The 20,553-nt window shown below is 44.5% G+C and overlaps 1 protein-coding gene across 4 annotated transcripts; it reads left to right on the forward strand.

Moving 5' to 3' along the window:
- Positions 1-7,162: 7,162 nt before the first annotated feature.
- LOC135550154 (T-cell differentiation antigen CD6-like) lies at positions 7,163-19,948 on the forward strand. Of its 4 annotated transcripts, none has more exons than XM_064980686.1 (14): positions 7,163-7,396; positions 8,599-8,664; positions 9,247-9,528; positions 9,784-10,101; positions 10,232-10,543; positions 10,695-10,760; positions 10,890-11,036; positions 17,564-17,680; positions 17,857-17,976; positions 18,319-18,393; positions 18,526-18,606; positions 19,008-19,091; positions 19,257-19,352; positions 19,478-19,948. In XM_064980686.1, the coding sequence occupies exons 1-14, from the start codon at positions 7,345-7,347 to the stop codon at positions 19,609-19,611; spliced, it is 1,950 nt and encodes a 649-aa protein (XP_064836758.1). In that variant the 5' UTR covers positions 7,163-7,344; the 3' UTR covers positions 19,612-19,948. The 4 variants fall into 4 exon arrangements, with proteins under 4 accessions (XP_064836758.1, XP_064836759.1, XP_064836762.1 ...); XM_064980687.1 differs by having other exon boundaries at positions 19,260-19,352; XM_064980690.1 differs by lacking the exon at positions 18,526-18,606.
- The last annotated feature ends 605 nt before the right edge of the window (positions 19,949-20,553 follow it).

The following is a 20,553-nucleotide window of genomic DNA, read 5'->3' on the forward strand; positions in this document are numbered from 1 at the left end:
TATCTGGTCATGCCATTTCGCCTTACCAACTCCCCTGCTGTGTTCCAGGCTCTAGTGAATGATGTTCTCTGCGACATGTTGAACCGGTTTGACGGCATCCTCGTTTTCTCCCGCTCTGCCCGAGAACACGTGCTCCAGATCCGACAGATTCTCCAACGCCCCTGGACAAGTGCGAAGTGCGAATTCCATTGCTCCACCATCCCCTCCCTGGTTACATCATCGCTGCAGTGTGTGTACAGATGGATCCCATGAAGGTGAGAGCATTGGTGTGTTGGCCCCAGGCTATATCCAGAGTGCATCTGCAACGTTTCTTGGGATTCATCAACTTCTATCACCATTTTTTCTGGGGTTACAACACCCTGGCTTCCCCCCTGTCTGCACTCACCTCTCCCAAGGTTACATTCACATGGTCCCCAGCTGCTGACCTGGGTGTTCCTGGATCTCAAACACCGTTTCACCCCAGCTCCTATCTTGGTTCATCCTGACCCGTCCCACCAGTTTATTGTGGAGGCCGATGCTTCGGATGCCAGAGTGGGTGCTGCTTTTCACCCGGTTCAACTTCTCCCTCTCATACCGACCAGGATCCAACAATGTCGAGCCGGATGCGCTGTCACACTGCTATAGCCACGCGGCTACACCACTAGAACCCGAGACCATCCTTCCCATCTCGAGCCTGGCAAGAGCAATCAGCTGGGGAAGCAGGTTTGTGAGGCACAGCATTTCCAGCCCAACCCCGGGGAGGGCCCTAATAACTGGATGTTTTGTTCCTGATGCTGTCCGCTCCTCGGTTCTGGACCGTGCATACTCCTCCACGCTTGCCTACCACCCAGGGTCCCGTCGGACCCTGGCCTTTGTGAGACAACACTTTTGGTGGCCTACCATTGTTCCTGACTTCTCCGCTTTTGTTGCCGCATGCACAATCTGTGTGCAGAACAAGACTCCCCGGCAAGTTTCCTTCAAACACTGCCTGTTCCTCACCGTCCCTGGTCTTCCCCGTTCTGATGGAAACACCGCCATCCTGACAGTAGTGGACTGGTTTTCCATTGCCCCCCACTACATTCCTCTCCCCAAGCTACCCTCTGCCAAAGGGACGGCCCAGCACATCTTCCGGATCCATGGACTCCCCGTGGACATGGTCTCCGACCGGGGTCCTCATTTATGGTCCCGTTTCTGAAAAGCTTTCTGCACACTCATTGGGTTCTCGGCCAGCCTGTCCTCCATGTACCACCCCCAGTCCAACGGCCAGTCTGAGCGAGCCAACCAAGACCTGGAGATTAATTTTCACTGCCTGGACTCCGCCAACCCAACCACCTGGAGACAGCAACTTGTGTGGGTTGAATATGCCCGCAACTCCCTTCCTTTCTCTGCCACGAGTCTCTCGCCCATTGAGTTTTCCCTGGGTTATCAGCCCCTGCTCTTCCCATAGCAAGATGAAGAGGTTGGCATGCCCTTCAGATGTTTGTCTGCTTCTGACGTCGTACCTGGAAGAGAGCCCGGTCTGCTCTTCTCAAGACCATCCCCAGGTATCAACAACAAGTGGACCGCCACCGGACCCCGGCATCATCCCGGGCAGAGGGTATGACTGTCCACCCGAGTCTTGCAAACTTTCCCTATCTCCATGATCATTAGCCCCTCTGCTGTTTTTCTTCTGTTGCCTCGTACCCTCTGTATACATCCCACTTTTCATGTGTCTAGAAACAAACCCATGTCTCACAGCCCTTTGTCTCCTGTTTCCAACCAGGTATGCGCCCAGGTAGGACACCAAGTGTTTCACCTGTCTTTTGTGCTTGTCCCGCCCCCTTCCAGGTGTCGCCCATCTTCCCCAGTGTATTTATACCTGTGCTCTCTGTTTGTCTGTTGCTGATCTGGATTACTCACCTCTGTCTGCTCTTGTCCTGTCATTTTGCCTTCCCCTTGTTCTAGTAATACACTTTTGTTACTTTGACATAGTCTGCATCTGGCTCTTCCCTGAAACATGATAATGTGGCCCACCCCGCCATCAGCCCAACATTATTCTGCATGTTTTGAGTTTAGGGGGTGTGTCACTATATCTATCAATACAACAACTTTTGCAGGATTTGTTTTCCTCACAACTATCCATTTAATAAATTAGATTGTATTTTGTTCTACCTCGGGTAGGGGTACATCTCACAACCATTTGTCTCCTGTTTCCACGCCCACCCCTCTCCCCCTTCTCATCGACGGCCAACAGGCGTACACGGTGAGGCGTCTCCTGAAGGTTCGACCTCGGGGCAGGGGATTCCAATACCTGGTTGATTGGAAGGGTTATGGCCCGGGGGAGAGGTGCTGGGTCCCCACTAGGGACATCCTGGACAGATGACTCATCGCTGATTTTCAACGCCGGCACCCCGGTCAACCAGGTATGCGCCCAGGTATGACGCCAAGTGGCACTCCTAGAGGGGAGTGGGGGGATACTGTCACACCCTGATCTGTTTCACATGTCTTTGCTTGTGTCTACCACCCTCCAGGTGTTGCCCATCTTCCCCATTGTCCCCAGTGTATTTACAGTGGCTTGTGAAACCAATCACCCCCCTTGGCATTTTTCCTATTTTGTTGCCTTACAACCTAGAATTAAAATTGATTTGGGGGGTGGTTTGTATCATTTGATTTACACAACATGCCTACCACTCTGAAGATGTAAAAATATTTTTGATTGTAAAAAACAAACAAGAAATAAGACAAAAAAGCAGAACTTGAGCGTGCATAACTATTCACCCCCCCAAAGTCCATACTTTGTAGACCCACCTTTTGAAGCAATTACAGCTCCAAGTCTCTTGTCTCTAGACACTTGCCCAATCCTCAAGGTAAAACTGATTCAGCTCCTTCAAGTTGGATGGGTTCCGCTGGTGTACAGCAATCTTTAAGTCATACCACATATTCTCAATTGGATTGAGGTCTGGGCTTTGACTAGGCCATTCCAAGACATTTAAACATTTCCCCTTAAACCACTCGAGTGCTGCTTTAGCAGTATGCTTATGGTCATTGTCCTGCTGGAAGGTGAACATCCGTCCCAGTCTCAAATCTCTTGAAGACTGAAACAGGTTTCCCTCAAGAATTTCCCTGTATTTAGAGCCATCCATAATTTATACAATTCTGATCAGTTTCCCAGTCTCTGCTGATGAAAAACTTCCCCGCAGCATGATGCTGCCACCACCATGCTTCACTGTGGGGATGGTATTCTCAGGGTGATGAGAGGTGTTGGGTTTGCACCAGACATAGAATTTTCCTTGATAGCCAAAAAGCTCAATTTTAGTCTGATCTAAGTACCTAGGTTGTCTGGCTAGACTGTAAACTCTCCTTCCAGACTCCTATCAAACATCTCCAATCTAAAATCAAATCTAGAATCGTCTTTCTATTCCGCAACAAAGCCCCCTTCACTCACGCCGCCAAACTTACCCTAGTAAAACTGACTATCCTACCGATCCTTGACTTCGGCGATGTCATCTACAAAATAGTTTCCAATACTCTACTCAACAAACTGGATGCAGTTTATCACAGTGCCATCCGTTTTGTTACTAAAGCACCTTATACCACCCACCACTGCGACCTGTATCCTCCAGTCGGCTGGCCCTCGCTGCATATTCGTCGCCAGACCCACTGGCTCCAGGTCATCTACAAGTCCATGCTAGGTAAAGCTCCGCCTTACCTCAGTTCACTGGTCACGATGGCAACACCCACCCGTAGCACGCGCTCCAGCAGGAGTATCTCACTGATCATCCCTAAAGCCAACACCTCATTTTGCCGCCTTTTGTTCCAGTTCTCTGCTGCCTGTGACTGGATCGAATTGCAAAAATTGCTGAAGTTGGAGACTTATATCTCCCTCACCAACTTCAAACATCTGCTATCTGAGCAGCTAACCGATCGCTGCAGCTGTACATAGCCTATCGGTAAATAGCCCACCCAATTTTACCTACCTCATCCCCGTACTGTTTTTATTTATTTACTTTTCTGCTCTTTTGCACACCAATATCTCTACCTGTACATGACTATCTGATCATTTATCACTCCAGTGATACTCCCCATCCCGGATCCGGGATCGTGAATAAAGCCTCAGGCTCATTAGCATAACGCACCAATTTCGACGGAGGACACCGGGCGGACACCTGGAAAATGTAGTCTCTTATGGTCAATCTTCCAATGATATGCCTACAAATACGTCACAATGCTGCAGACACCTTGGGGAAACGACAGAAAGGGCAGGCTCATTTCTCTCGCATTCACAGCCATATAAGGAGACAATGGAAAACGGAGCCTCAAAAATCCTGCTGGTTTCCTGGTTGCCGTTTCATCTTGGTTTTGCCTGTAGCTCCCGTTCTAGGGCACCCACAAACAATATCTTTGCAGTTCTGGAAAATTCAGTGTTTTCTTTCCAAAGCTATCAATTATATGCATAGTCGAGCATCTTTTTGTGACAAAATATCTTGTTTAAAACGGGAACGTTTGTCATCCAAAAATGAAATTGCGCCCCTAGAGTTTCAAGAGGTTAATCTGCAAAATTGTAATTATTCGCCTACCTCCTCATCCCTTTTGCACACAATGTATATAGACTCTCTTTTATTTTTACTGGGTTATTGACTTGTTAATTGTTTACTCCATGTGTAACTCTGTGTTGTCTGTTCGCACTGCTATGCTTTATCTTGGCCAGGTTGCAGTTGCAAATGGGAACTTGTTCTCAACTAGCCTACCTGGTTAAATAAAGGTGAAAAAAATAAATAAAAATGTTTGGGGAGTCTCCCACATGCATTTTGGTGAAAACAATGTTTTTTTTCTGGCCACTCTTCCATAAATCCCAGCTGTGTGGAGTGTACGGCTTAACCTCTAGCGTCGAGCAATCCCGTATCCAGGAGCGTAATCATAGCCTCAAGCTCATTACCATAACGCAACGTTAACTATTCATGAAAATCGCAAATGAAATGAAATAAATATTCACTCACAAGCTTAGCCTTTTGTTAACAACACTGTCATCTCAGATTTTCAAAATATGCTTTTCAACCATCGCTACACAATTTGTGTAAGAGGTATTGATAGCTAGCATAGCATTAGCCTAGCATTCAGCAGGCAACATTTTCACAAAAACAAGAAAAGCATTCAAATAAAATCATTTACCTTTGAAGAACTTTGGATGTTTTCAATGAGGAGACTCTCAGTTAGATAGCAAATGTTCAGTTTTTCCAAAAAGATTATTTGTGTAGGAGAAATCGATCCGTTTTGTTCAACACGTTTGGCTAAGAAAAACCCCCGAAAATTCAGTCATTACAACGCCAAACTTTTTTCCAAATTAACTCCATAATATCGACAGAAACATGGCAAACATTGTTTAGAATCAATCCTCAAGGTGTTTTTCACATATCTATTCGATGATAAATCATTCGTGGCAGTTGCCTTTCTCCTCTGAACCAAATGGAAAAGTGCACACAGCTGGAGATTACGCAATAATTTCGACGGAGGACACCAAGCGGACACCTGGTAAATGTAGTCTCTTATGGTCAATCTTCCAATGATATGCCTACAAATACGTCACAATGCTGCAGACACCTTGGGGAAACGACAGAAAGTATAGGCTCATTCCTGGCCCATTCACAGCCATATAAGGAGACATTGGAACACAGTGCCTTCAGAATCTGGGCCATTTCCTGTTTGAAATTTCATCTTGGTTTCGCCTGTAGCATAAGTTCTGTGGCACTCACAGACAATATCAAAGTGTTTTCTTTCCAAAGCTGTCAATTATATGCATAGTCGAGCATCTTTTCGTGACAAAATATCTTGTTTAAAACGGGAACGTTTTTTTATCCAAAAATTAAAAGAGCCCCCCTGTATCGAATAAGTTAAAGTGGGTTTATGGACAGATACTCCAATCTCCATTGTGTATCTTTGCAGCTCTTTCAGGGTTATCTTTGGTCTCTTTTGTTGCCTCTCTGATTAATGCCCTCCTTGCCTGGTCCGTGAGTTTTGGTGGGCTGCCTTCTATTGGCAGGTTTGTTGTGGTGCCATATTCTTTACATTTTTTAATAATGGATTTAATGGTGCTCCGTGGGATGTTCAAAGTTTCTGCTATTTTTTTATAACCCAACCCTGATCTGTACTTCTGCACCACTTTGTCCCTGTTTGGAGAGCTCCTCGGTCTTCATATTGTCACTTGCTTGGTGGTGCCCCTTGCTTAGTGGTGTTGCAGACTTTGGGGCCTTTCAGAACAGGTGTATATATACTGAGGTCATATGACTGATCATATGATCATATGACTGATCATGTGACACTTAGATTGCACACAGGTGGACTTTATTTAACTAATTATGTGACATCAACTCACCAATTTGGACTATTTTGTCCATTATATGAAATCCAAATAAAAATCCATTTCAATTACAGGTTGTAATGCAACAACATAGGAAAAACGCCAAGAGAGATGAGTACTTTTGCAAGGCACTGTATACCTGTGTTCTCCGTTTGTCTGTTGCTGATCTGGAATATTGACCTCTGCATGCCCTTGTCCTGTCATTTTGCCTGCCCCTGTTCTAGTAATAAACTTTTGTTACTTCGACATTGTCTGCATCTGGGTCTTCCCTGAAACGTGATAATGTGGCCCACCCCGCCTTAAGCCCGACATTATTCTGGAAGTTTTGAGTTTAGGGGGTGTCACAGTATCTATCAATAAAACAACTTTTTCAGTTTTTTTTCCCCTCTCAACAATCAATGTAATAAATTAGAGGCATTAAGAGATGGTTGTATTTCGTTCTACCTCGGGTAAGGGTATAAAAAAAACTGAAGCCCTTTTTAGACAGTACAGGCTACTTACTGTACTATCGTTGACTACCATGATATACAGTTTTTGAATCATGAATTCTCTACATTAATTTCCCGCCCACATTACATTTCTGATGACAAACAACTATGACTGTTGGCAGGGTCAATCAAATTCTAACCAACTAAATTCAGGTTAATCAAACAAAAAAAATAATGAATTTAAAATTAGATTTAAAATATTTGACTATGTTCTAATAATGAACTTGGACTGGACTGGTCTTTTAGTGACAGACCCAATCAGGTGTTCTTAGTTTCTTGACATATTTCATATGTTGTGAGTAGGCCTATGTGAGCACACACTAGCTATTTGGTGTTATAGAGGAAATGTGAATTGATGGCCTATGCCAGAGGAACAAGAGAGGAAACCACGCATTGTACAGGCACAGAAAAGAGCGCTCCGGATGACATTTTCACACAGTTTGGGGTTATGCAGTGATCAGAGCTAGATATCAAGGGAAACTTACATTTTCCTGTTTTCATTGTTTTATTTTCCAATAGTGTGTCTGAATAGACAAATACACTATGAATTTGGTGAAACTCATTTTAATCCTCCAAACGCTTCAATCTTGTCAAGGTAATAGATGCCACTCTACACAATAATTTCTTTATGAACTATTCTCTTTGATTTGCTTGTTTAATATTTACAGTAAAGGTAACCTTGATTCTGTCACACCCGATAAGTGAAGATAATATTGGTTTATTCATGTGAAGAGTACTAGACAGATGCTAACCAGTCCACGGCGAAGGATTTGAAACACCTTTTGGATTTTATGTATTACACGTTTTACATAAGGCAAAAAAGGCACACATATTATCTATTTGAATAACAATTGCAGTGAAGGAATTATAGAATCATATGTTTATTCTGTGGGAATTTCAGTACTTCAGCATAACATTTTCTTCAGGTTTCCTCATGGTTCTACTTAAATGTGGTATGTTTGAATAGACTAAAATTAACCGCTTTGTATGAGTTAAAAACAACATGGCATGCTCGCTCCATCCTGGTGGCACAGTGGACTAAATTACATGACTAGAGAACAAAAGGTAATTGGTTTGAATCATATTGATGCTGTGCCACAATAATAAAAAAAAAATGTTTGCATGATTAATGCCAAAGCAAAATAATTTCGATCTGTGCTGGGAGTTAACCCAAACTAAGCTAGTAGTGTTATTAAAAGTCTTATCGAAATATGTTCTTAGAACTTTATTTAATTACCTTCAAATGACCTATAACTTTTGTTCTCAGAACTTTAATAAAACCTCAAATCCAGCGTTCCCAGAACAGGCAAAATGTTCACTTCCGTTCTCAGAATGTTTAAAAAAAATGTTTTCCCGGTCATGAAACTCATGTCTTTGTTCTCAAAACCAATGGGAAACCAATAACACATGTTCCCACAACTTCCAATGAACCAAATGTGCTAGCTGGATAACCCTTATTTTTGTTTTAATTTTAATGTAATAATAAACACTGTACGGCTACAAGGAAAATATAATAAACTACTACCATTATCTACTTTGTACAGTAAGCAGGTGGTTAGGCCACAGGGCTTTATGGCTCAAGTCATCTTACCACATTTCACATGCATCGCACATGCTGGATTAACAACAAAGGATAGCGCTTGGTCAAGTGGTTAGTTTGAAAGTCTTCCATGTGGGAAGTCCTAGTGGTCAAAGGAGGTCACAATAGCATTGACACTCTAACCAATAAAATAATGGTACATGTCATTGCTATATCTGTGATCTAAAGGGATGTGCCATTTTTCAACTTTCTTTCAGCATATAAAGATGACTCCTCTCAAACTGGAAAAAATGCATCACAATCAGAGCTTAATAAGAATCAAAGTGAGTTGCTATATTTATTTTTATTTTCTGACAAAGCCACACACACTTATACAAAAATATCTCCATTCATTACTGCTGGCTTTGAGTTTCACATGTCATTTTACTCCATCATTCACAGACACTCTCATGCATCATGACCCAAATTATCCAGTTCTCAGAGCATTAATAAAGCATTTGGTGCAGAGTTTGAAACCACTTGTACTTGGTTAAACCCCATTGTGTGCTCTCCATATGAATGTTTTTGTTCAGTGTCAAAAGAATGTCAAACAGGATGTGGAGGTGGTTAAGGCTTTGCTGCTGTGTTTGAACTTTGCAGGTGCATTCCAACCAAGAGTTTGTTAGGCACTAAATTACAGTGCCGTGTTGTAAAACTATTTCACCCACTCATCAAGATCTTAAATGTTCCTGCATTCTGCACATCAATACCCATAACGTTTCTCTTTATAAAGTATGACCATTATGTTACAAATACAGCCTACATATGGAATCATTCAATCCCTCCCACTCTTATACCATTGCGATTTAATTTAGTGATATCGTTTAATAGTTAGACTTCATTCACTTAAAATGTCTCATTCACAGCTGAGCCCTATATAACTCAACAATCCAATGCATGCTCCTGGAGTCCCAGGATCCTTAGAGATGAGATATGGACTTCAGTCACATTCACTGCAGAGTCCAGAGACCAAGTAGCCCATCAGATCTGTATGGAACTTGGCTGTGGTGGAGTCTACAGTCTTAATGAGACCAGCGCACCACCCAACAGTACCTGCCTCACAAACTGCACCTACCATGAATATCATCTTCAGAACTGTTCCCATGTTGTGAGGATTAATTGCACAATGGTGTCCGATGTCGTTTGTGGTAAGACACGGTTTGAATAGACAGGCATTTCATCATATGCTCTCATTTCACAAAATACATTTAAAATTATAATAGGATACTTTATATTGTTGATCATACAGTCTGTTATTTTCTACAAATGTACCATATGCATTACATCACATAGTTTTTCAAGCTGAATCACATGAGTTGCACACTAACCCTAACTCTAGGGGTTGAGTAGAGCAAATCATGTTTATTGAAACTCATATACAGTCCTTGTGTCTGTGGTTGTAGAGCATCAGGCTGTGAGGCTGGCTGGAGGCGAGCACCGCTGTGCTGGACGTGTAGAGCTGTGGAGAGCGGGGCAGCAGTGGGGCACGGTGTGTGACGATGAGTGGGACTTGAGGGACGCTGATGTGGTATGTGCCCAGCTTGGCTGCGGGTATGCTTTGAGTGTGACAGGGCAGGGTGGTGCCTTCCCTCGGGGCAAGGATGCCATCTACCTGGATGAGCTGAAATGTACTGGCAAAGAGGAAAACCTGTGGCAGTGCCCAGCGTCAGATGAAAGCCATGACTGTGGGCACAAGGAGGATGCTGGGGTGGTATGCTCAGGTAACTGTCACCCTGATGTTTCATACACACTACAAACATTATTAAACCTACTAACAGGCCAGATTGCACCAACTTCTCTTTATTCATCTAAAGATCTTCATGGTCCCTCTTTTCTCTGCCTCCTTTACAGAGCTGAAGGCAGTGAGGCTGACCGGAGGTGTGGACCGCTGTTCTGGTAAAGTGGAGATCCACCGTAATGGATCATGGGGGACAGTGTGTGATACCTGCTGGGGGAAGGAGGAAGCCTCAATGGTGTGTTCCATGTTGGGCTGTGGGGAGCCAGTTCATTTTCTAGCTTTCATACCCCCTTTCACTCACAATGATAGTACCCTGTGGTACTACCAATGCTTTCCAAATCACACAGACCTTTGGCAGTGTAAGGAGTATGCCAACAAGACAACATTGTGCGCTGACTCTAAAGCGGCTGGACTTATTTGTAGTGGTAAGTGAGATTATTTGTGCACTAAATAATATTTAATTAATGTATACAGTGAGCACAATTTAGGTTTTTCAGAGAGACTCTGACAAACCACTGAAGGGCATGTGATACTTGAAGCAGAAACAAATATTTTCTACTGTACTTTTTCTCACAGGATCACATGGACGATATCTTCCAGTTACAACAGAAGCAACTACAACAGTATTAAGCAGGAGGCCAGGTGAAAAAGTTAAACCTGGGTCTGAATTTTAAGATTGACAAAACTATTCAGGCTTTTGAGAATGTAATATATTCAAGATCAAATGTGTGTAAAATTGTATTTTGTTCCTGTATTTTGTTTACTTCCTAGGCCCAGTGACTACAGCCAGTGTTTCAAATGATGGCTTCCCATTCTCCATGTCCCTAGAGCTGCTGGGGTGTATCTCCCTTTCCTTCCTTTTGCTCATGGCTCTGGTCACAAACGCTCTGCTTTGCTGCCACTACAGGAGGAGAGATGGTTGGTCCCAAACTGCCACATACATTCAGTGATCTCCATGCATCATATGTCCATGTATCTGGCAGTTCATACTGTAATATAGCTTTGTATATGGGTTATTCTACAGAAATAATGCAAATTGGGGATTGGAAAAAATATCTAATTTGTATCCTATTTTTCCCAAACCAGCGCACATTTCTTACAACATATGTATGATAGACATATATACAGTACTACTCACACACTTTGTTTGTATTGCATATTTGATATATGTGACCAACTGGCTCGATTCGGTCTTATGTAGCAACATTTTTTACATTGGATAAAAGTAGAGACTCAGAGCTGGAAAATGATATATCCTACACTACAGTTGAGGAACAATTGGAAAGTAATTCTGCTTTGAAAGTTGATTAACTTGTTACTTCACTTTTGAGAAAATGGCCTTTGAATGTTTTGGTACCAACTGGAGAGCTCTTCTTTGTCTACACCCATTCAGCGTTGTTCACACCCTCTTAAACTTTAACCCCACCCATCTTTTTAAGGATTCACATGTGAGGCTATGTACTAAACAAACAAATATTTCAAGACTAAAAGCTGGTTTAAACTACGGGTGTGTTCGTAAATTTAATATTGAGTGAAAGAGTGTGCTCTGGGCGTTCGTAAACTTAGAGCATTGTCAGAGCGCTTCGCTTTCAGAGCGTTCAGAGAGCACACTGGACTCTTTCGCTGAGGAGTAGGGTTGATCCGAGTGTTCTGAGCTAACAGCAGCAGTCAAGCACCCAAGCTAACTGGGTAATGTTGGCTAGCTTGCTATCTACTTCCAGACACAAATGAGAGAACAATTCACTCTGACTATTTTACTCGCCCTAGCAGAGCTGTTAGGATGTTTTTATGTTATCCGTTGGTGACTGCAACTGTGCTGCTGGCAACAATTTAATTACGCTCTTTTGCCAACCTTTACTGACACCGGCCATATTCAATGTGTTGAGCGTTCGTAAATACGTATTCTGCGCTCTGGCTTACTCAGACAAAAGTGCTCTGAAAACGGAGTAGATAGCCAGAGCGAATTTACCAGCTACGTCTATCAACAGTTGTTGCAGTGACATCATAAATGTTCTATTGAAATAGTTACTTGCATAGTGGTGTCTTTTGCTTAGACATGTAGCTAGCTAGCTAAATAATGAATCATAATCCCAACTCATAACGTTACTACCCTGCATGAATCTGCACGTAGCTAACCAACCAGGTTCAATGTTAACTAACATTGGCTATAACTAGCAATGCAAATGGCTCTGAGATACAAATAATATTACTACAGAGATCATACAAGTAACGTTTGCTAGCTAGCCAGCCAGCTAACATTAGCTAGCTACCTAACGGTACACTTTAACTTGAAATGAAAACAACTTTCTGACAAAATTAGAAATGTGTAATATCTGCAAATGTAGCGAGCTAGACTGTCTTACCCGTATGCACGGATGGGCGCTTCTCCCTCTTTGTCACGGATTACATGTTTGCCCTTAGTTTGACAGATATTTTTTACAACAGCCTTCTGTGTGTTCTGTTTTCAACTCCATCTGCATATTTGCAATCAAACGCCAGAATTTTCTCCATCTTCTTAGCTATCCAAACTCTAAGTCCACTGATTTCAAAACTTTGTCCTCCAGAAAGTGGAAAGCAACACTTGTGCAGATCTACTATGTGATATCTTTCAAAAAGGCCATAGTAGAAAGGATTACCTACACATACTGACCAGCTCATTTATAGACAGATGTCAGGCATAGGTGTATAGGTGGCAGGGAAGTCAGGCGCAGGAGAGACAAACGGAGTGTAAAATGGAGTCGTTTAATAAAGTCCACGTAACATGCTCCATAACACTAAAATGTACATACATAAACAAACATGGGTACGAGGACCCGACGCGCACCTATACAACATAAAACTACACTGACAATAAAACAATCTCTGACAAAGACATGAGGGGAAACAGAGGGTTAAATACACAACAGGTAATGAATGGGATTGAAAACAGGTGTGTGGGAAGACAAGACAAAACCAATGGAAAATGAAAAATGGATCAATGATGACTAGAAGACCGGTGACGTCGAACGCCGAGCACCGCCCGAACAAGGAGAGGCAACGACTTCGGCAGAAGTCGTGTCAACAGAAGCACGCTACATGGCAGACCAGTCCGAACTCCTCTCTTGGCATGAGAGGATGGAGACGGTGGAATTCTGATAACATGTAAGGATCTGACGTCCTCCACCGGATCCCAGCATCTCTCCTCGGGCCCGTACCCCTCCCAGTCCACGAGGTACTGAAGGCTCCGCGCCCGACGTCTCGAATCCAAAATGGATCGAACAGAGTACGCCGGAATCCCCTCGATGTCTAGAGGAGGCGGAGGAACATCACGCACTTCAGCCTCCTGGAGCGGGCCAGCCACCATCGGCCTGAGGAGAGACACATGGAACGAGGGGTTAATACGGTAATTAGTGGGCAGTTGTAACCTATAACATACCTCGTTCACTCTCCTCAGGAATTTAAACGGCCCCACAAACCGCGGAACCAGCTTCCGGCAGAGCAGGCGAAGGGGCAGGTTTCGGGTCGAGAGCCAGACCCTGTCCCTTGGTGCGAACACTGGGGCCTCACTGCCGCGACGGTCTGCGCCAATTTTCTGCCGCCTTATGGCACGCTGAAGGTGGACGTGGGCTGCCTCCCAGGTTTCCTCAGCGTGCCGAAACCAATTGTCCACCGCAGGGGCCTCGGTCTGGCTCTGATTGCCAAGGAGCCAGAACCGGCTGATACCCTAATACACAATGAAAATGAGTAAGGTTAGTGAAGGAGTGACGTAGCGAGTTCTGAGCCATCTCTGCCCAGGGCACGAACTTTGCCCACTACCCTGGCCGATCCTGGCAATAAGACCGCAGAAACCTACCCACATTCTGGTTAACTCTCTCCACCTGCCCATTACTCTCGGGGTGAAAACCTGAGGTAAGACTAACCAAGATCCCCAGACGCTCCATGAACGCCTTCCAGACCCTTGATGTGAACTGGGGACCCCGATCAGACACTATATCCTCAGGCACCCCATAGTGCCGGAAAACGTGTGTAAATAGGGCCTCTGCAGTTTGTAAGGCCATAGGGAGACCGGGCAAAGGGAGGAGACGACAGGACTTTGAAAACCGATCCACAACGACCAGGATCGTGGTGTCACCCTGTGAAGGTGGAAGATCAGTCAAAAAAAAATCCACCGACAGGTGCGACCACGGCTGTTGAGGAACGGGTAGAGGTTGTAGCTTACCTCTGGGCAGGTGTCTGGGAGCCTTGCACTGGGCGCACACCGAGCAGGAAGAAACATAAATCCTCATGTCCTTAGCTAAAGTGGGCCACCAGTACCTCCCTTCAAGACAGCGCATCGTCCGACCTATCCCAGGATGACCAGAGGAGGGTGACGTGTGAGCCCAATAGATAAATCGGTCGTGGACAGCAGACGGAACGTACAGATGACCAGCTGGACACTCAGGGGGAGAGGGCTCTGCACGTGACGCCCGCTCAATGTCCGCGTCCAGCTCCCACAATACAGGCGCCACCAGACACGAAGCTGGGAGTATGGGAGTGGGATCCATGGATCGCTCCTCTGTGTCATACAGCCGAGACAATGAGTTTGCCTTAACGTTCTGGGAGCCTGGTCTGTAAGAAAGAATAAACACAAAACGAGTGAAAAACATGGCCCACCTTGCATGACGAGGATTCAATCTCTTCGCCTGCCGGATGTACTCCAGATTGCGGTGGTCAGTCCAGATGAGAAAAGGGTGTTTAGCCCCCTCAAGCCAATGCCTCCACATCTTCAAGGCTTCTACGACAGCTAACAGCTCTCGGTTCCCCACATCATAGTTTCGCTCCGCCGGGCTGAGCTTCTTCGAAAAGAAAGCACAGGGGCGAAGCTTCAGTGGCGTACCCGAACGCTGAGAGAGCACTGCTCCTATCCCAGCTTCGGATGCGTCCACCTCCACTATGAATGGCAAAGAGGGATCCAGATGAGCCAGCACAGGCACCGAGGTAAACAGAGTCTTCAGGTGCTCAAAAGCCCTGTTCGCCTCAGCCGACCACTGCAAGCGCACCGGGCCCCCCTTTAGCAGTGAGGTAATGGGGTGGTAATTGAGTCGCCTTCTTTTTACAGAAGGCGAGAGCCAAATCGGCATATTCGGGGGAATGCGCAAGGTGGAGACCTGGTCTGGACTTTCCACCGTAGTAGCACCAACGGAAACCCCTAAACACCTACCTGAGCATTCTCGCGACCACCCCGTGAGAGCCCTCTGTGGCCAAGGAACAGTGGGGTTATGGCAAGCTAACCAGGGAAGGCCTAGCACCACAGAATACGCAGGAGAATCAATAAGGAAAAGACTAATCTTCTCCTTGTGACCCTCCTGCTTTATCATACACAAAGGTGCGGTTACCCCCTGATAAACCCTGACCCTAATGGTCGACTATCTAAGGCATGAATAGGGAAAGGCATATCCACAGGAACAATAGGGATCCCTAAACTATGAGCTAGACTTTTATTAATGAAATTCCCAGCCGCACCTGAATCTACTAGCGCCTTATACTGGGAATGCAGTGAAAAATCAGGAAAAGAGACCGAGACAAACATTAGTGCAGCAGAGGGCTCTGGATGAGAATGGTGCCTACTCACCTGGGGTGAAGCCAGAATGCCCTGCCTGCCTTCTCTATTCCCAGAGGAACCAACCCGGCACCGACCAGCAGTGTGCCCTCTGCGACAATGAATGGTGCTCGAGCGGGAACCCCCTCCGGTCTCCCTGCGCACCATCCCTCCCAATTCCATAGGTTCGGGAGAGATGGTGCGGGAGGATGGAACAACCAGACCCCGATCTAGACGTCCACTAGTAGCCAGCATGTTGTCCAGCTTGATGGACATGTCCACCAGCTGGTCGAAGGTGAGGGTGGTGTCTCTACAGGCCAGCTCCCGACGGATGTCCTCGCATAGACTACAACGGTAATGGTCGATCAGGGCCCTGTCGCTCCATCCAGCGCCGGCAGCCAAGGTCCTAAACTCCAAAGCAAACTCCTGTGCACTCCTCGTCTCCTGCCTCAGATGATAGAGGAGCTCACCCGCTGCTTTGCCTTCAGGTGGATGATCGAATACTATCCAGAATTGGCGGGTGAACTCCTCAAAATGGTCCAACGCCGCATCCTCCCTTCTACACACAGCGCTGGCCCATTCCAGGGCATTCCCGGTGAGGCATGAGACGAGGGCGTAACTCTTCTCACGGTCAGATGGTACTGGGGTGGCAGTGGCTAGATATAAGTTCAGCTTAAGGAGGAAACCCTGGCAGCCGGCAGTATCTCCGTTGTATCCCGTGGGTAGGGATAAATGGATCTTCGATTCCGGAGAGGAAAAAACGTTCACGGGAGATTCCGGTTGTGGTGGTGGTGGCGCTGGAGAAACTCCCTGTCTCTCCCAGCGATCCATATTCTGGACAATGCGATCCATGACGGAGCTGATACAGTCAAGTTCCCTCGCTTGTTCCTGAACGCGTTCCTCCAGCTCCATGGGCATAGTGTCCTCTCCTGCTGACTTCATATTTAGGGTCAGAGATTCTGTCAGGCATAGGTGTATAGGTGGCAGGGAAGTCAGGCGCAGGAGAGTCAAACGGAGTGTAAAATGGAGTCTTTTAATAAAGTCCACGTAACATGCTCCATAACACTAAAATGTACATACATAAACAAACATGGGTACGAGGACCCGACGCGCACCTATACTTCACTGACAATAAAACAATCTCTGACAAAGACATGAGGGGAAACAGAGGGTTAAATACACAACAGGTAATGAATGGAATTGAAAACAGGTGTGTGGGAAGACAAGACAAAACCAATGGAAAATGAAAAATGGATCAATGATGACTAGAAGACCGGTGACGTCGAACGCCGAGCACCGCCCGAGCAAGGAGAGGCAATAACTTCGGCAGAAGTCGTGTCAACAGAAGCACGCTACATGGCAGACCAGTCCGAACTCCTCTCTTGGCATGTCCAGCCCACTAATTATCTCAGCCAATCATGTTTAGCGGGAAGGCTGCTGGCTTTTTCTGGGGCATTTCTGCCCCAAAACGTTATATATATATATACACACATAACTACAAATTGGATTAGCATATTTCAATGTAATAATAGAACAACTCAAGATGCTCTGAAATTGTGTTAAATTACAGAAATCCGTAATTGCTTTTATTTTTAAACATTACATTTAGGAGTCCGGGTTTAGGAAAGCGACCTCTATAGAAATATATGTATAAACAATGACTTTGTACTATATTAATTTAACAATATGTTTGTTATTGCCTTGTATTCAATTAATTAAGACCATATCAACACGTAAATAAATGTCCTTTTTTAAATAGTTATTTTGGGGTTGGACTGCAATTTGCATCATTTCTGTAGAATCACCTATATAATCCAATATAGATAATTTTAGATTTGGATAGAAGCTGATACTCTAATATTACAGCATGTGTTTTTACTGTTCATAGCTCTCTTAGTCCAGCACCGACATGCTAACCTGCAAACGCCAACTGAGCATGACAACGACTACCGGGACTCTGTGAATCTCATCAAAGTCACAACCAGCAGCCCAACAGAAAATTATGGTTAGTGAATTAGAACACGCCTCTTTGACCCTGTTTTCCTCTGTACAGAGCTACTACTTCATCTAGACCCACATTGCCACATATTATCAAATCTGTTTTGATTTGTATAACATTTTTGGTAACTATCTGTAAAGATAGTGAACGTTGTTTTATTTCTCTTTTGTTTTGCTTTGCAGTCCCATCAAATCCCAGATATCAGTGGACCCAGAGTAGTGTGGACAGCACCTCAGTGGATACAGACTATGAGCAGTGTGATCTAAGCACCGAGGCAGCTGTGCATATGACCACCTTTCAGAGTAAACATTGCATTTTTTTCTCCCAAATCACATTTAATTCTTACAACCTTTAACTAAGCATTGCACTTCAGAAGGGCTAATCAAGACTCCAAAATACACAATCATTTTGGACTACACTACTCATATTTGTGTAGCACAGGAGGTTGGTGGCACCTTCATTGGGGATGATGGGCTTGTGGTAATGGCTGGAGCGGAATGAATGGAATGGTATCAAATACATGTCTGCTATGTGTTTGATGCCATTCCATTTGCGCTGGTCCAGCCATTATAATCAGCCGTTATTCTCTCAGCAGCCTCCACTGTTGTGTAGCTAATATATCTTAACTCTCACTTGTAATTCAGATTCTATACGATACAAACAAGATACCAGGAACCCTTTTATGAGGGTTACAGCTCTGGACAGTCTATCTGAGGAAGGTGAGTCCATATTTAGTGGTGCACTCCAATAACGGTCTCAATGCATGTCCTTACATGACAGACACAAATGCACAACATTTGATAGCAAATAAGTTTTAAATGAGTTATTCACCAGCAATGTGACGTCTGTAGCACATGCAGGAGACAACCATACCGTTTTCATAGGAGGCATTGTTGACCAAGATCCAGGATGCAATATAGGGCCCCCAAGTGGTGAGGGTCACTTTTTGTTTTATTTGTTATGTCAATTTTTTGATAGGGGGGTTAAAGGTATATTATAACATTCAATGTTTAAGTTTATAAAACATGTACAAGCAGGCTGCTAACCAAAATAACAGTAAGAAATACATAGAGTTTAAGGAATAATAAATTCAGTATAAAAATGAATAATGGGCTTATACCCCCAACCTCCCATCCCATTCCCCCAAACCCACCCAGCCAACATGTCTCCATCCAATCCCCCCTCTCCTGGAAACCATGTTTCCCACCCCTTCCTTCTCCCCTAGCAACTAGGGTTGCTCGTCAGTCACCTTCCCACCTTTTGAACTCAAGAGTGAACAATTCAGTGAAAAGCATGAGACAATCTAATGATGATGTGTTTACTTCTGCTGCAGTGGACTCCTTCGATTCTTCCAGCACCTCCTCCGAGGAATGCTATGAAAACACAGGCAAAGATGTAGAGAATCTAATGATATCAGGTATGTCCCTGACTTTTTCCTAACTTTATGGGACCTGACCTGGAAAAATGCTAGTCCCTATGGATGCAATAGGAGCAGACAGCACTGCAAACAAGTCACTGTGCTAATGTTTCAATTGCTTAGTTAATGTTCTATTCAAGCTGTACCTTTATTTTTCTCTCTCAGAAGGAATGGATCCATGGCAACCTCCAGTTACCCACAATGGAAATAACCACCTGATACCTTCAAGGAACCCTGATCAAACCCATTCACATGACCAGGGTAACAAGCTGTTCTTTCTTCTCATCTCTTCTCTTTTCTCCTCTTCTCTATTTTGACAATAAGGGATTTGGGATGTTACTCTACTTTCTGACACTGTATTCTGTTTTTCATGGTTTGTCACCCAGGAGTGGCTGATGGGAACAGTGGTGATTATGAGGAGGGCCACCTGAACTCTCCTGACCCCAACCAGTCCTCCTCAGAGGGTGACTATGATGACATCGCTAACTATCTGGACTCAAACCTAGAGCAAGGCTACTGAATGAGTTGGAAGGACCTACGTTTTACTGTATATGTCAATGTTTCTGTTAATATAAAAGAGTGGCTAGCTAATTGTTTGCAAAGTTTGAAATTATGTATTAATGTATAGTATACATACAGTATGTAGGTATGTTTTGTATTTTGTTTTTAGGTGTGATAAAAATGTAATATTTGTTTAATATGCAGTTATATTTGTGCAGTTGGTAACATACAATGATTACCGATGGAGCCTACAGAGGAAAACCTCACAACATCAACTAGAAACCTTGCTTACATTTCTACACAATCGCATATCACTATGTGTGGGAGTACTTTGGAATAAATGTCCTAAATTATGATCACAGTATTTAGTCTTGTCTAAAAAGAAAAACTTATTAGTTTTCTTTAATCAGAAAAGTTAAGGGGGGGGGGGGGGGGGGCTCCCGAGTAGCGTAGCGATCTAAGGCACTGCATCACAGTGCCAGAGGCGTTACTGCAGACTTGGGTTCATTCCCTTACAGATAATTATGTGTGATGTACAGAGATGGGGTATTCATTCAAAAGTCATGTTAAACTCTGTTATTGCACACTGTTAGAGAGGGAGTGGGAGTGGGTGCACTAAGGATGACTTTGTCAACCATTTTAAAAAGAAGGATGACAGCATCCGCTCCACATTCACTCAGCCTATTAAGTCCACTGGTCTCACTCACACAGAACTACCCTACGCCTTGACCTCTGTCTCCCCTCTCTCCAGATGAGTCCTGTGACTAGTGAGGTCCAGCCTACCGTCACAACTACCCACTCGACCCCATCGATCTAATTTATAAGGTTCACATGCCATTAACCCTCTTTCAAGAACATAAGCTTATAGAGACAGAAGCTAAAGGCTTGTTAGAGTCACGATGGATATTGTCGTTGGGAATAGGCATCCCATCCACACTGACAAATCACATACATCTTGAGG

This window comes from Oncorhynchus masou, chromosome 12, assembly GCF_036934945.1.
Source record: "Oncorhynchus masou masou isolate Uvic2021 chromosome 12, UVic_Omas_1.1, whole genome shotgun sequence".
Lineage (NCBI taxonomy): Eukaryota > Metazoa > Chordata > Actinopteri > Salmoniformes > Salmonidae > Oncorhynchus > Oncorhynchus masou.